Consider the following 16,614-nt stretch of genomic DNA (forward strand, 5'->3'; position numbering starts at 1 on the left):
AATGCTGGAAATTCTCATCACCGTCCCTTAAGAAAAAAAAATGCAGATTTTTCAAATTTGTTTCTCTTTTTGTTTCAGGACATCGGCCTTTTCCTGTGCTGCGGTTTTCTGTTTTTCTGGAGCATCTCAGAAGTTTGGAGAGCCTGCATACCGGGGTACAGATGTGGCGCTCCCTATTACAGCGTGGTGTATGACAACCTGCTGGCGGAGGAAGTCGGCAACCATTTGAATGAGCAGCTACAAAAAATTGCAAAAGAGAAAGCAGAAAGACTCTGTGGGACCTACATTAAAAGCATCAGGTACCACCAGCATCTACCAGACGGTGAGAATGTCCTTGACATTTCTGAAGTCTGGGGAAAAGTCTCAGCATCGGCCTTTTACACGACAGAAGTCGAAAGAGAAGAAACTGGAGACAACAACCGTGAAGAAGAACGACCAGCATAGACACCAACTTTATATCATGCAGAAGGACAGGACTGTTTTATGATTCTGTTATTCTCACTTTCATGCATAAGCATATGTTTACTATTATTCTTTTTTATTCATTAAAATGTTGCAATGATTAAGAATTGATTTGGTTCCTTTCTTATTTGTTTCTGCTCCACACTGTCTCTCTGTTTCCTCCTGGATTCAAGGAAACATTATTGTCACAATCATAAAGCGTCCGTCCTCGTGATATTTTCTTCATGATTCACTTGTTTTCATAAGAAGGCTCATCTTCAGATTGTCCAAGGTTCTAGAAACCCATACATCTCCTGTTTTAATGTTGCTACACTAGCCACCAGTCAGATCTGGGTTTCATTTTAATATTTTTGTCAGACCTTTACAGGGTCCATTGCATATTTCAGATTTGATTCAAATATATACCTTTCCCTGTATTCTGAGTTTAAAAACTCCAAAGGTTTTAGTGGTCTCCCAACCCAGAACCAAGAGGAGAGCGATCTTTCCAAGATGTTGGACCCAGACTGTGGAATGGACTTCTACGGAGTGTGGACTGTGTGGAAACTATTAAACAGCAGCTAAAATCATTTTTATTCCAATATGCTCTTATATAAACTAGAGCTTCTATTCCTTATTGTACATTTCTTCCGATTTGTTTACTGTTGCCCTTTTAGTCGAGCACTTTATGACCTCTGTCTGTGAAAAGGTGCGACATAAATAAACTTTTGCTTACGTACTTTACTTAGGCTATAACATCGTACCAAATGTTGCATTCAAGGTCCAGGGTTTAATTATAAAGTACGACAGCGTAAACATGATCTTTATAAGCAATTTTTAGCAGCACAGATTACAAAAAGCCTCAGAATAGGTTATACACTAACGCGCCAAGAATTTAAGCCAGCAATGACCATGCTTGCTATGTCAGTATTTGAAAAATGCAATAATGACAATATGAACATTTAGCTTAAAATGAACCAAACTAGATACTGACTGAAAAGTTTTCATTCTGCAGAGATAAACGAGCCGCTGTGACAACAGAACGAAGCCCACGCCTACAGTGTAATGTTTGCTCATGGTGTTGTGTTCTACATGCAGAGAGGAAGGCAGGAGATAGTGGCTCTGTGCAGGCTGCAGGATAAACATGTACAGGAATTATCTGTGGAGATAAGAGGCACACAGAAGAACATCTGGACCGGGACGGAGCTAAGCAGCAAGCCACAGGAGGCTCTTCTAGAGGCATGGCTACGGTCGGACAGATCATTTTTTTCACGTAAGATATGCAGAAATTCGGTTCTGATAATGCAGATAACTTTTTCAATATTTTGAAATGAGTTTTCGCTACAGCTGATTATTTTTATCACCCCAGTTTTGTCGCACTATATTATTGTGCTGAAATTTGGTTTTATTGTTTTTCCAGATGCACTTGCAGCTGCAGTTTCAGGTTATGAAGTGTGAAAAAGTGATATGCATGTATATACATATATATATATATATATATATATATATATATATATATATATATATATATATATATATATATATATATATATATATATATATATATATACAGTATATGACAGTGTTCAATTAAATGCACATACGTAAAATGCATAGCCACTCGTGCTACTATCAGAATGAAATGATGAACTTTGGTTTTCAAAATAATTTTATTGGAGGCAGTCAAACAGATTACAATAAATATATGATTCTTGTTGAATATATGCACCTTAACATAACACTGACAAAATAGTGCAGCGGACAAATGCAATACAATGCACTAGTTTTGAGGATTTTTTTTTTTTTTTTTTAAAAAAAGAAAACGTCCACGTTTGAAAAATAAGAAAGAAAATATTGCTGGGTTGTTTTTTTTTTTGTATAACCATTTTTGTACGTTCTTGTATAGTGCATGTAATTTCCTCGAGGTTCTAAAAAGAACCTCATGTCTTTAACCCACATGAATACTGAGGGACATTTATCAGACTTCCAGTGTGACATTCTAGCAACTAAGGATGTAAGAGCAATAATATCCTGAAACAAGGAAGTTTTCATCTCTCACATGTAAATGGATTATTAAACCTGCTTCCTTCCAGTTTCCTGATTGTTTTTCTCCACATGCAGCATAGTGACCCTCAATGTCCTGTTAGCAGCCTTCATCATCCTCATCTTGTCCCTGGCCTTCTCAAGTAAGACCTGCAGACCTATTATTATTATTATTATTATTATTATTATTATTAGTAGTAGTAGTAGTAGTAGTAGTAGTGACTCAGTCAGGCTTAGTAATGGCAGACATGCGATGGGTGTGTTCAGTGTGTTCTGTGTTTGTTTATACTGAAGAGCAGTCGATCCCTGTGTGCTGCAATGACACAAGGATCTCCAAGCAACCAACCATGTTTCTTTATGCACAGAGTCGTCCTGATATGTAAACCTGCGTTTGATTCCTTGTTCTTGTTGAAGTTTCCCCATTTAACAGTCACTTTCCATTGGTCATAGAATTGCGCAAAATTGGAATTCTGAAACTAAATTTGCTGAATGGAAACGTGGAAATTTTGATTAAAACCAACTCGCGTTTTTCAATAAAAGTGTTTTGCGAAGGATGAGGTAGTTTTTCGGGTGTACTGAAATGAACAGTCGCAAAACTGTAATGGAAAAAACTTTTTACGTATCACACGAGTCCTGGGATTGACAACTGGATTTTATTTACTTGCAGAAAAGACAAAAGGAAGTGGTAAGGCCCGCCAAAATGTTTGACTTATCGCGTGAACAAACTTATTCAGGTACGATTTTAGTTGCGGCTTTTATTTAATGGAAATGGAAACACCACAATTGTAAAACTATGTTTTTTCAATGTTAGCGGACTGTCTTCAAAGTTTGCTCATATTCGTAATGGAAACGCAGCTAGTGTTGTACTTCTAAAACGTTTTCCCACCTCATACATTAAAGTATTGGGCTGTAAGACACAAAATATATTTTGAGACCAAATTGTCGTCCGCAGAATCCACGTCCAAGGTGATGAGCAGCAACACCAAACCGGTCGCCAACCTCGGCGAGGACCAGATTCTCAGCTGCTATGTTTCTGCAGAAAGTCAACCAAACAGGCTGGGTAAAGTGTCGGTCAGCTGGGAGAAAACGGATCTGGGAACGGTTTATCGTTACCAGAACGGAGCTCCGGCTCTTGATGGGCAAGCTTTGGGGTTCAAAGGCAGAACTCAGGTCTTCCCTGACGCTGTAGCCACCGGTAACGCCTCTCTGCTGCTGCGGAGCGTGAGAAGCAGTGATGAGGGAGAGTACACCTGCACCATTAGGTCCTCTGTGGCACGAGGGACAGTCAGCATTCAGCTCCGGACAGCAGGTAACCTTTCAGTTTCCCTAAATCACGTTTTCTGAGAAAATTGCCTTGTGCGTAATAAAGACGTTCCTTTGCTGTCGCAGTCTTTTCGGTGCCCACACTGAAGTTCTCTAACAACACCCTGACCTCTGAGGCGAGCAGCTGGTTTCCTAAACCAGCTGTTATGTGGCTGAACCAAACTGGGAACGAACTGAACGCAAACACAAGTTTCACTAAACGCTCACCAGGGATTTACAGTATCCTGAGCACTCTACAGTCAGCGAAGGTCAGCGAGACCTACAGCTGCAGGATCGAAAACAACTTAGTGGTGGCAGTCACCGAAGCAACTATAACAGGTACAGTCTTGGTTGAGTCTTTATGATGCCCATCTACTGAATAACAAGAGCTCTTGACCACTGAACAAAGGGAAAATTCACATCATATTTACTATTGACGAAACTCATGAAATACAGCATACTTTTACTCAAAAATATATGGTAAAGGTCCTGGATTTCCATTGTGCTGTATCAAGTCCAAGTAAACCAAAGTGTTTTACGCTACATTCAGTCACTCACCCATTCATACACTAATGGTGCTAAGCTACATTGTTGCCCTGACAGAAAGAAAATTCCCATTTAATTGGCGCTGCCACGACCTTTGACCGTGAAGATACAAACACAACGACTGAGATGGAGAGAAGAGGATTTGAACCGGCAACCCACCGGTTGCAGGACAAATACGTACTTCCTGAGCCATCGTCACGCCAGACGAGAAATGCTTCGAAACATATTTTGTTATTTTGCTTTCACATTTTGGAAAAACTCTTATCAACTTCACCAAACTGTGTGATTTATAGACTCCATTAGATACAAAGGTGGTTTGAGTGAGTTGTAAAGTCAACTGGAGGGCTCCGGACATAGGAGTTCATCATGTAACTGATGGGTTGCCGGTTTGAACCCCCGATTCGTTAGTCTCCGTTGTTGAGTCCTTTGGCAAGACACTTCGCCCAAGTGTTATGGGCCCACCAGTCTGCGCGTAGCTGCGCTGATACAGAGTTGTTCTTTAACGGTTTTTGCCGTGGAGCACAGCATTAAATTAATAATATCTTCGTGTCCAAGTTTGATTGAGTGAACAGAGTTATTCTACGGCGGCAGCGCGGCTATGGATGTGGAAGCATAGACATGAATACGTAGACGCCGGTAGCAGGTTGGCCTGTTGCTGCGATACGTCACAGCGTCCGCCATATTGGATGTGGCTTATGTGCCAGTAAGCTAATACAAGTAAATGGACTGAACTTCAGAAAGTGCTGTTCTACAAAGTATTTTAAGTTAATACCTGTCATTGACACATTTTCTCACACATTTGATAATCAAATAAATGACTAAAGACGAGTTTCTAACTTTTGAGACGTCCTGGTACACAAGCTAAAGCCCAGGATAAAAGAGAAATTATCCTAAAGTGTAAAAGAAAATACGTATATTTTTCTTTCACAATCAGAAAAAAGACATTTTCAGCGTGTTGGGGCTCTGACTCTTAGCATCTTTATAACATAGCTGAATACCGACATTGTGAAGCTGAGCTGTGAACCAGAGACTGAAGAACAGCAGCAACAGCTCTTACCTTTCCTGACCTTTCTCACAAAACCCCCTGGTTTTTAATGCACTTCCCCTCTAACGGCGGTTTCTCGTCAGCTCTCTCTCATTAGAAAACACAGTATGAAAACGTTAGCTACGCTAACAATCAGTGGTTACTTCGGGCCAATTTAGCTACATAGGAAACATTTCTCGGTTGTTTAGAAGCGAGTTTCTGGCTGCAAAGTCAAGTAATTCTGCTCTTTCATCCTTACCTGAGAAAGGTAATGCCAATAAATCCAGTTTGTATAGTAAAACTGTTGAAACAAGTCAGAACAGCACATGACTAGAGAACTCCGATCGCTCTGCTGCCACATACAAGATGGCGGCGACGTAACGCAGGACTTGGCGCTCAATGAGGCGTCTAGGTGTAGGAGAATAGTCTTTTTGCCCTCCAGCTTTGTCCTCATGCGCAAAATTTCCTTATGTAAACAACAACATGCAGGGGGTCTGCAGTATATTTGTAACTCTGATTAAGATAAAGTCAGTGCCTCACCAGCTATGAACCTCCTCGCACGTCGCCGATTTTCATCAGCATGTATTGCTAACAATAGCTGGCATCACAACGATTAGCAAATCGCTCTAATTTTAATAGTTTCAAGATGTGCAACAAAAACACAGTAACTGTGGGCATGGCACTGTTCTCAGACTTGTGTTGTATTTTTTTTTTTTTTTTTTGCTGAAAAAGCAGTAAAAATACACATTACACATTTTTTTCAAACATTGACCCATCCTAGTGAATCTTCCAGTACAGTGGCACGTGTCTTATGAAGTTTTTCAACATCTTCTCTTCATTGGAAGAATCTTGATCTTCAACATAAGGGCTGTGCAACACTTATTGAATAATTGTAGTCGATAAATTCAGGTGAAAAGTTGCTGAAATATTTAATATAAGACTATGAAACTGAAAATTGCCATCTGCTTGTCTAAAATATACAATCCTGTATTCAGGGTCTAATCTTGTGTGTTTTCCAGGCGCCGGTGTTTTGGGAAGGACATTCTTCACCTTCAGTGTCGCTTCAACGCAGCTTGTATCGTTTTATCTAAATGTTATTACCAGTGTCCTATGCTTGTTTTATGTGGTGTAGGTAAATACAACCTTATTATCTTTGCTTTAAAATCGTTGTCAAACATTGTCTATGTATTCAAGAACAGAGTAAGTTTATTTAAGTAGCGGTTACTAAAGTTTAGCTGTCCGTTTTTATTGTAATATATGTCATGGAATATTGTGCTGGTTATTATATATACATGTAAATAATTTTTTTTATCTGTATTGTAACTGATGACAAGAAAATTATTTAGACGTCTATTTTTCTGGCCACAGTGTATTTATTTTTAGCTTCTGATCATCTATTAAATGATGTAAATCCTTGTGTCGTTTTGGATAAAGTAACTGCAACAGAACTGGAAAATACGTCACAAAAAGTTGGATTAAAGGGAATATGCAACATATAAAATGATTTAATTTTTTTTTAGCCAGATAGAGACTTTATTTGTAGCTAGATCAAAAATTATTACAAATTAAAATCTTCTTCCAGTATGACATGTTAAGTCGAACACAAAGTATTAATTTTTTAATAACCTAATTTTTACCTTCTCTTTAATTTCACAATACATAGGAGCAGGTGGCGCCTTTACTTTGTTAAACTTGATATAATATTGCAAATGTTTTTAAAAGAAAGACCGACTAAATATTTTTCCTGTTGCTTAGAATAATATCTTTATTTCCATTTTTTTTCAATCAAGCCCAAAAGAAGTCGCAAAACAGAATCTTTTCTTTAAATCAGCAAATGAGAAAAGTCCCTTTGTAGTTTAAGATACTATGATTTACACGTCCCTTTTTCAAATATAAAAAATGTGTTCTTTGTTTAATTAAAATATTGCATTCTCTTATTACTGTTGGAAATATTTTATAAGATATTTTTATAGTATAATCTGTCTGAGTCCCTGTTTGGCAGTAAAGACTCCAGGAATGTTTACGGACCTCCCCGAACAGCGAAGAGGAGCTTCCCATTGGTCCGTTAGTCAGTGAGGCGTCAAATGTCCCATGCGGCTTTGAACGCAGCTTACTTTACCGAGGAAAAGTGGATTTTAATTAGGCAGAAAAGTTTGTAAAAGTAGTTTTATGACTCGTGTGAGACAAACAGTTATTCGGTTCGACTTGCAGAGAACAACAGGGATGAGTTTTTTCTGAACTCGGACCACTCGTTTGGACTCGGTGGGTCTCACGGTGAGTTTTGCTCTGATTTTGCTCTCCCCCAAAACCCACCATGTCCCAGTCAGAGCGGAAAGAAACCGCAGACAAGCCGACCGTGAGTTCGGAACCGGAACCTAGAAGTGCTTCTGTAAGCCCCAGAGCAGTCTGTAGCGTGTGCAAACACTTGTACCGGGAGCCCAAAATCCTGCCCTGCCTGCACACCTTCTGCTCCGACTGCATCGGGCAGCTGGAGCCGTTTTCTGTGTCTCCGCGGGGCCGCTTCACCTCACCGGAGGCGGCGGAACAGCACCGAGACTCGCTCTCGTTCACCGTGCTCTGCCCCGAGTGTGACACCGAGGTGGACATCCCCCAGTCCGGACCGGCCGGGCTCAGCACAGACCACCTGGCGCTGGACGAGGTATTCCTGGAGACCCTGGTGAGCGACGGCCCGCTGGGCTGCGACCTGTGCGGCGAAGGAAGCGCCGAGAGCCGCTGCGAGGTGTGCAGCCTGAACCTGTGCGAGTTCTGCCGCCAGGCACACAGGTGGAGTAGGCCCTACTTTCTGGACTGTTCTCAATGAGTCTGACAAAGTTACTGAATCTGTTTTATTCTCTCCGTTTTAGCTCAAAACGCCACCAGTTTTTGTTAACCACACCTGAGAACACAATGTGTTGCTGTGCTCTTAAAAAAAAAGGACTAAATTTAAACCCTTTATTCTGAAAATGGATCTGAATTGAATTCTTATCGTTTTAAACCCTTTCAAAAATATTCATGCCTCTTTCTTTATTTTATTTTTGAAGTTACAATATCTAACTGTAATATTTTAGTGGGATGAATAGACCAACACAAATTATACTTGTAAAACTTGAACCTTTTATTTATATTTTTAAACTGAAGCTATAAAATGTTAGGCCTATAAAACTTTAGATTTGCAGCCTCTGCACCAGACTTACAGATGTAAGTATTTTGGGCTACATCTCTTCTAACTTCTGTGATGTACATTTTTGCCTCTTGATTTTTGCAAAAAAATAAAATAAAAATACAATAAAAAAAGAAAGAAAACAGCAGTCAGATTGCATAAAAAACATCTGCAGACATTTTTTTCTTTTTAAATTTGTCACTGATACCCAATTTGACATAATCTCTACTTCAGTCTCAAGCCTTTTACAACCTTAAACTATCATTTCTTCTCTTGTAAACCATTGTTGGTTGCCACTTTTCAAAATCAGAGAATATCCAAGTTTTTTTTACTTATAAACATAAAATTTATTTCAAATTTTCATAGTTCTATGGAAAGAAAATACTCCTTTTGGCAATGTTTCCCCCTTTTATATATAATGGCCCTAATACTTTGTTGGACAGTCTGGATGTTCTGTTCTTTGTGCATTGTTGACTTATTTGACCTCTGTTATTTGGCAGAACCTTTTTTTTATCTTGCCATACATTTTGAAGAACTGAAAGGAACAAGTAGTGATGACAAGGTTACGTCTCGGACATACAGGGTTAAATAAAACGTTACATTTGTGGGTAAACATCCAACAGGTAGATGTGGTATTGGTGTGGACATGGAAACAGTAAAGCATATAAGAATTCACTGTGAAAAATATAGGATGAGTAAAGAAAAATTAAAACAAGAATTAAGAAAATATGATTCGGAGACATTAAAATTGAGCAAGGTATTTAAACGTAAGATAAATAAATTAAATTTCCTAAGGAAACGGTATTATAGATAAGAAAAAATACTTTAGCCCCACACTCCAGCACAGTAGGTGGCGATACTACATCTAAACGTTGGACGTCACCCGCCTTAAATCCCACAAAGAAGAAGAATCACGAAGGATCTGTTCTCCCTCCTACCTGCAGGCGGCAGAAGCGAACCGCGTCTCATTCTGTTCAGGCCGTGACGGAGCTGAAGGCCCGCGGTCGTCTCTGCCGCCCTGTCCTCTGCTCCCTTCACCCCGGGCAGGAGCTGAGGCTCTTCTGTCAGCCGTGCGACCTGCCGGTCTGTCTGGAGTGCGCGGCCACGCTGCACCGGGACCACCGCTGCTGTCCGACACACGACGTCATCGACCGTCATGGCGACCGGATACGAGAGCTGGTCAGCGCTCGCCTTCGGCCTCGTCTGGAGCGACTGGAGGACTCGCTGCAAAAGGTCCCCAAAAAGACCCATTTATATATTGTTATCCAGTATAAGCTGTTTAGATTTTTATATTCGAATGTAAAACACAACTTTTTATTTTTCGCGTTCTGATCCTCCTGAAGGTGGAAATTTCTCAAGAAAGTTTGCAGGTTCGAGTAGATGAAACCGCCAATCAGATTAGAGCTTTCGCACGAGAGTACGCCAGCGCTGTGGAGGCTCACTGCTTGACTCTGCTGCGCCGCCTGGAGGAGATCAGGGTACAACGCAGGTAGGACATTACTGCGCTTTGCTGCAACAGTAATGAGTTTTTAGACGGGGAAATAAAAACAATTCCGATATGCTCCTAGGGTCAGAGGTCAGCAACCATGTCCATTCACAGAGTTACTCCTACTTATTGTTATTTTCCAATGTTAGAAAAAAGAGAAAACTATTTTGTAGAAGGAGATGAGAATCTTTCTTTTATGGAAAATAAATAAAAATAGGTAGCATATACCTGTGTGACTACAACATGTAGTCACTTGTAGATATTCAAAGCAGATTCTGTAATGAAAACACAGCTACTGTTCCCTGCTATTTGGTTTACCATAGGACTGTTGTAAACAAATATTTTAGTAATCGAGAAATCTACTGATTAATCGAGTAATTGGATAAAAAAAAAAAAAATATTGGTAAATCTGGCACAACATTAGTGTTACTATCGGATATCAGTCAAGCTTTGGGTGAGAGAGTACGGGAAATGTCGCCCGGAGTTGGGGGGCTTGGAGTGGTGGAGGTGGGGGGCAGGCGAACGAACAAAAGTAGGATGGGGTGGAGGGGAGGAAATAGATTATGGCAGTGGTCCCCAACCACCGGGTCGCGGACCAATTGGTACCGGGCCGCGCGAGAAATAATGAACTACTTCTGGATCTTTTATTTTGAAAATCCTAAACCGGATTTTACTGGTTAGGTCTTGCGCGTCAGAATTGAGCCAACTTGCAGCAGAATGAGTAACAAAACAACATCGGAGTTCTGCGGCGCCCCCCCCCCAACCCCCAACTACAGCCTCAAACTCGATACTTACAACGCGCACCCCGACCCCCCTCCCCCCGGTCCGCAGCAAAATTGCGAAGGGCTGACCGGTCCGTGCGACTGAAAAGGTTGGGGACCGCTGGATTATGGGACAGACGAACTTAAGTCCAGGGACCGGTAGAGCAGGGGACGAAAGTAAGAACCGGGGGAGCAATACGGGATATTTATGGAACCTTCGTTCGTCACACTCAGAAACTCATCTACCGGCCATGTACTGAAGCGATGATTTCCGTCACCCGTTTGTTGAGAGCGGGATGATATAAAATGTATTGTGCGGTTCGTCCGCAAAGTTACACTTACACTGTAAACATCAACTACTCAGCCACCCGCAGTGTTCAGTCTATCCGCTCACCTGTATAAATACTCCTGCAGTGCTCTTCCTGCTGTTCGCTCTGAACCAGCAGCTCCTAGAGGAGAAAGGCTGCCGTACTCCAGGCATCGCGCCAGTCATTTAAAGCAGTGGTCCCCAACCTTTTTATTACCGCAGACCGGTCAAGACTTGGCAATTTTGCTGCAGCGTGGAGGGGTGGGGGAAAGGCTTCTGCATATTGGTGTTCCTGCTAAAGCCTTTTTTTTTTTGCCCTGATTTTCCCTTTACGACAATCTTACAACGTCCTGCAGTGTGTGATGTGTTGAATATGCCCGATCTAAAATTTGGAATATTCAACATTGTCTTGGCCCGATTATCGCAGCTTGTGGTTTTTTTTTTCCCTGACTGGGAGCAGAACGCAGCCTGTTGAATGTGACAGGTAGCCAATCAGAAAGCGCAATGACGTAAGAACGGAGGGAATCCCAGACAGTTGACGTGGCAACTGAGAGTCCGGTCGACATCGGAGGTGATATGTGGAAATGTTTGTTACTATATATAAAGGTCATTTTTATATATATTTATTATTTGTGGTTATGTTTATTCAGTTAAAATGTTAACTACGAAAAAACATCCAAATCATAGTGCAGCGAATAGAGCGGCTGCTCCTGCCGTCTTTTATCAAACACCTTTTCTTTTTGTTGCGTCTTTTATCGTTTAAAACGAGTCACAAACTATCACTGCTGCTTCTACACCGTGTTTGATTATTCTAAATTCACGTACGGTATGTTGGGGGTTTTACTGGATTTTCTTCAGGAACCGGGATGTTTGTGAGTAGAATCTGTTCGTGTTGCTCCTGCCGTGTGGCTGGAGACACGAAACAACCGAACCTGTTGGACTTTTATCGGCTCTGTGGTCACAGAGGTTTGGAAAATCGGCCGACAATCCTTAAATCGTGCCATGAACCAAACCTGAAACTCACAAGCTCTGCTCCTCTCATCTCGTCTCAACCACTGCCCTAACGCTCTCTGACTCTGGTCACTATGGTAACATATCCCTTCAAAATAAGATACAGATGCGCCACAAAAACAAACATTTTACTTTCGTGAAAATTTTAACTCACAATAATTAATAGGAGCCCTGAGCTTCTTTCTCTGCAACCAGACGGTCCATCTGGGAGTGATGAGAGATAATGACACCCGAAGTGTTGCTTATGCTCAGGATGCTCATGGTCTTTAGTGGAGAAGCAGTTTGAAGCTTCATTCCCTCATTAACATCCGGTCACCATATCATGTAGAGCTTGGACTGTGGGAATCACCTACTGGGATAAATCCATTCTCCTGTCTCTTCTCTGGGCCTTTTCCCTTCATAAAGAAACTTTCCAGAGAATCTGATCTGTTTCTGACTCATTTTGCTGCTTGTGGCTCAATGTTGGCGCACAACATGTAACCGAGAGAATCCGGTTAAAGGATTTTCAAAATAAAAGCTCCTCCAGACTCAAATAATACATAAAACGGAAATATTTAATTATTTCTTGCGTGTTCCGGTACCAATTGTTCCATGGACCGGTACCGGTCCGCGGCCCGGGGGTTGGGGACCACTGATTTAAAGGATACTTATTGGCCCCCCGAGGACAATGAAAACTTGGGCTTTATCATAAATTAATAAAATCCCCACGGGCCGAACTTGAACATTGGACATTATGCCGCTAACACTCGGCTTTCTTCAACAATTCAGAGGTGGAAGTCAGAGCTCTGCGCAACGCAAATAATGTCCCGGCCGGAACACGGTGCATTAAATAATAAAACATAAATTAACGAAGCTTCGAGGCAGATACATTTTCCTCGAGGAATTTTAATCATCGAGGAACTCAAATCATTCGATGAATCGTTTCAGCCCTAGTTTACCATAAACGCTTCCTCCTTCCTTCAGAAACCACCTCCTCCTGCAGGGGGCGCAGCTGCAGCAGGCCCTGCTTGACGTCAGAGGGAGCGTGGAGTTTGCGGAGCGGCTGCTGAGCTGTGGCTCCGATGCCGAGATCCTCAGCGCTAAAGGAGTGACCCTGAGAAGACTGACCAGCCTGGCGGAGAGTGGGTACGACCCCCACCCAGCAACGGTTGCCCCTGACGATGGCGGCAGTGTCTGCTTCCTGCCCAGGGAGCCGGCAGGAGAGGTGGAAGGCTACCCGCTGGTGGGCGTGATCCACTCCAGGACAGTGGACGTCAGCAGGTGCACCGTTGAAGGAGAAGGTGAGCAGCGAACTTTTTATCTTTATCTTTGTTGTGTCAGTTGTTGGCTACGCTGTGGGAGATGACATGAAGTGTTTCTGTCTATGTGAGAAAAGTTTGCATCTCTTGTGGATTTTCTATTGCCATGCAGTTACAATTCAGCGACGCCGTTTTTCTAACCTTCCACCCGTCATGGTCACAGGTCTGCAGCAGGGAACGGTAGCTCAGCGGGGACATTTCACTCTGGTGTGTCGGGACTCCGGCGGGGAGCGGTTGGCTCGAGGAGGAGAACAAGTCCTGGTCAGCGTCATCCACAAAGAGAAGAAGAACTGGTGAGTAAACATGTCCGCTCCGCCAGCCGTCGTTGATTCAGAAAGAGTTAGAAACTGAGACAAGTTTCAGTTGAATTCTTTTCATAAAGTTGTGTATTTTATAAATTATTGAATCTATTATACAAACAATATTACTATGTGAATGACATTTAAAAGGCCTTATGTTCAAAGTAAGTTGAATAAGTCAGAAATGCACTTTTGTGTGCAGTTTTGTTCTTTGACCTAATACAGATACTCAAGCTAAAAAAAAAAACCCATAGAAATTGTTTATATATATTCACAGCTAATTCTCTGATTTTCCGATCTTCTGTTATTGAAATGAATTATTTTTGTCCTGCAGCACAGTGGAGACGATAGTTGTAGACAACAGTGATGGAAGCTACAGCGTCTCTTACAGACCAGAGGAACCAGGAGAGTACTCTGTGTGGGTCTGTGTCAGAGCCCAACATGTTAAGGTGCTGAACCAGTCCAGGTCCAGAAAACGTTCTGCTGTAATATTTCTGTTTCTCCTGTTCCAATCGCTGTTAATTTGACTACAGTGCATGTAAAAGATTCAGATTTCTGTCGCATCCTGGCAAAACTTGGAATAACTGTTGCAAAAGTTTTGGCCACTAGATGGCAGCGAAACACCTTCAGTAGACTCTTAAGGGAAACCTGCAACAACAAAACGGGTTAAGTTTGGGCTTATTTCTGAATGAACTGCTCACAATGCTTTCCTGCAGGGTTCTCCATTTATTCTGAATGTGCAGAGGAAGTTCAGGCAGCACAACGGGACTTTTCACTGCTGCTCCTTCTGCTCCAGCGGAGGCGCTAAAGAGGCTCGCTGTGGCTGCCCAGGAACCATGCCAGGTACATATAAAAAAAAAAACAATTGCTTGCATGGTTTTCATTTAGGCGTGTTTTAGACGATTCAAAACCTTCTGCAGGAGGATTTAAAGGCTGCGGTCACGGCCACAAGGGACATCCAGGGAAGCCCCACTGGTCCTGCTGCGGCAGCACAGCGGAGAAGTCTGAGTGTTTGCCTCAGAGCATACTGGCTGCAGTTTCCCCTCACAGACACCTGAGAACTGTGGAGCTCTGATGGGAAGTGGAGGTGAAACGGCAGCAGGTCAGAGGATCTGCGAGGTAAAACTCAGGCTGCTGGTGAACGCAGAAGGGTCCAACAAGGAGAGAGCAGGATCGTCAAGCTGCTTCTCATTTCTTAGGCACCAAGTCATGAGAAATGCTGGATTTTATACAAACAGTGTAACTTTTTATTTTTTTAAATAATCTAAAGACAAGAAAAAGATTCTTAACTTGCAGCATATTTACAAACAATCATAGAGCTGTACATTTTTAGCGAAATAGTTTCATTAACGACAATCACTGCTTCTACACTAAACATCTACTTTTTCCTTGGATTTCCAGGTGTTACAACATGGCAGCTGTGTAGCAGACTGCATCAGGTGAAAGCGCAAATATATTGTAAGATCTGGATTTTTTTAAATGATAAAAATATGTAGGTCACGAGACACATTTTTCCCCAAAAAATGATGATGATGATGGTGATGATGTTAAAAAGTATCTTCTCCCCAACTGCACCTCGGTTTCTATACAGCAGAACTTTAAAATCTTCTACTGAACCTATTACACACCTGTTTGCCTTCGGAAGATGTTTCCTGATGCTTCAGATCTTTGTCACAAATGCAAAATACATAGGGGCACATTTATTCATTTGTTTTGGTCTTGCAAATGCATTCAAATTTTCTGGAAAGTCGTTCATGTCGTACGTCAGCTAAGTCACGCCCAGTGATCACCCGATGTGTCACGTCAGCTAAAGTTTCTATTTCTACAAAGGCCTTTGTGTAAAAGTGAAGAATTCCATGTGTGTAACAAACTGTGTGTGTGTGTCCTTGATAAGCGTCTCAACACAGTCCAACGGGGACGTAGTTGACTTTGACCATGTTTTGTTTTGTTACCACTGTTTCCTTGTTTCCACAATTTAAAGTTTTTAGGGCCTGCATTACACTTTCTGTGGTCACTTTGGTCGTCTTTATCTTGTCCTTTGCTGTTCCTTGTTTTCGTCGTGTCACTCTTAGATTCTGAGACAAAGTAGTCATCATCTAGTTTTAATAATCATCTTCATTATTTAGGAACTGTGGTCTGTTCTTACTGTGCATTTATTCTCACTTTAAGATCCAACAATGAACTCTTAAATGTTTCCACTAAGTTATTTAATTTGAACATGACTTTTACTTTATTAGTTATAATGTCTCAAAAGAAAATAAGAAACAAATATCTTTCTGTTCCACTCCTACAAAAAAATTATTTCAAAATTATGAATGACTTGCGAAAGGAATTCAACATAAATACCAATTCCTGTTATAATACAGTTTGGTCTTCTACAAGGTGATTAAGACCAAATATATAGTAATAATTTAACCTGTTTGTTTAGTTTTTTTATTCACAAATGCTGTTTTCTAAAAATCACCTCCATTTTTAACATTTGAGTGAAACACTTTTATTTCAGAAGGTGTTTAAATATTGCAACACAAAGGCCCAATGTTTATACTAATCTGTTTATGTCTTAGGTTTTGAAATTCCTCTCACATTTAGCAACATTTTCTGTTTTATTTACCTCACATTGTTAGTTTGTGTGACTATTGTTTTTTCATTGATCCTTTTTTCTGCGCAGTTTATCATGTCAAACTTTTGTTACTGATGTGTGTCTTGTCATTCTATTTTCTTAAAATTTTCAATAAAGGCAAAAAAAAAACCCAAAGGCATTTCTGCCTTTTATTTCAAACGTCTCATGCAGCAATGTATTGTGACCGGACTTTATTCAGCTGATTTTAACGCTGTACAAAAGCTGCTGGAAAAGACAAGTGTTTGGTTGTTGACTTACAATCCAGGAACCACGTGCTGCATTCTTGTTGGTTGTGCAGGAGGCTCTACTTCTGCTTTTC

General features: G+C 41.2%; 2 protein-coding genes across 2 annotated transcripts; both read left to right on the forward strand.

Annotated features, from left to right (window-relative positions):
• The first annotated feature begins 1,570 nt into the window (after nucleotides 1-1,570).
• vtcn1 (V-set domain containing T cell activation inhibitor 1) lies at nucleotides 1,571-6,830 on the forward strand. Its single transcript, XM_005813786.3, has 5 exons — nucleotides 1,571-1,711; nucleotides 2,560-2,624; nucleotides 3,434-3,790; nucleotides 3,871-4,122; nucleotides 6,373-6,830. The coding sequence occupies exons 1-5, from the start codon at nucleotides 1,680-1,682 to the stop codon at nucleotides 6,483-6,485; spliced, it is 819 nt and encodes a 272-aa protein (XP_005813843.2). The 5' UTR covers nucleotides 1,571-1,679; the 3' UTR covers nucleotides 6,486-6,830.
• A 608-nt stretch (nucleotides 6,831-7,438) lies between these two features.
• On the forward strand, nucleotides 7,439-16,409 carry trim45 (tripartite motif containing 45). The gene is made up of 8 exons (XM_014474435.2): nucleotides 7,439-8,137; nucleotides 9,458-9,746; nucleotides 9,857-10,002; nucleotides 13,042-13,358; nucleotides 13,540-13,669; nucleotides 14,010-14,124; nucleotides 14,392-14,518; nucleotides 14,596-16,409. Exons 1-8 carry the CDS (start codon nucleotides 7,668-7,670, stop codon nucleotides 14,748-14,750), a joined length of 1,749 nt encoding a protein of 582 aa, XP_014329921.1. The 5' UTR covers nucleotides 7,439-7,667; the 3' UTR covers nucleotides 14,751-16,409.
• The last annotated feature ends 205 nt before the right edge of the window (nucleotides 16,410-16,614 follow it).

This window comes from Xiphophorus maculatus, chromosome 7 (assembly GCF_002775205.1).
Source record: "Xiphophorus maculatus strain JP 163 A chromosome 7, X_maculatus-5.0-male, whole genome shotgun sequence".
In the NCBI taxonomy this organism is placed as follows: domain Eukaryota; kingdom Metazoa; phylum Chordata; class Actinopteri; order Cyprinodontiformes; family Poeciliidae; genus Xiphophorus; species Xiphophorus maculatus.

Excerpts from the sequence above, each read along its gene's own strand:
- vtcn1 (XM_005813786.3), top strand. The coding sequence starts at position 1,680 with ATGGCTACGGTCGGACAGATCATTTTTTTCAC. Across the intron at positions 3,791-3,870 it reads CATTCAGCTCCGGACAGCAG|TCTTTTCGGTGCCCACACTG; the intron begins GTAACCTTTCAG and ends TTGCTGTCGCAG. Across the intron at positions 4,123-6,372 it reads CACCGAAGCAACTATAACAG|GCGCCGGTGTTTTGGGAAGG; the intron begins GTACAGTCTTGG and ends TGTGTTTTCCAG.
- trim45 (XM_014474435.2), top strand. The coding sequence starts at position 7,668 with ATGTCCCAGTCAGAGCGGAAAGAAACCGCAGACAAGCCGACCGTGAGT. Across the intron at positions 9,747-9,856 it reads TGGAGGACTCGCTGCAAAAG|GTGGAAATTTCTCAAGAAAG; the intron begins GTCCCCAAAAAG and ends ATCCTCCTGAAG. Across the intron at positions 14,125-14,391 it reads TCAGAGCCCAACATGTTAAG|GGTTCTCCATTTATTCTGAA; the intron begins GTGCTGAACCAG and ends GCTTTCCTGCAG.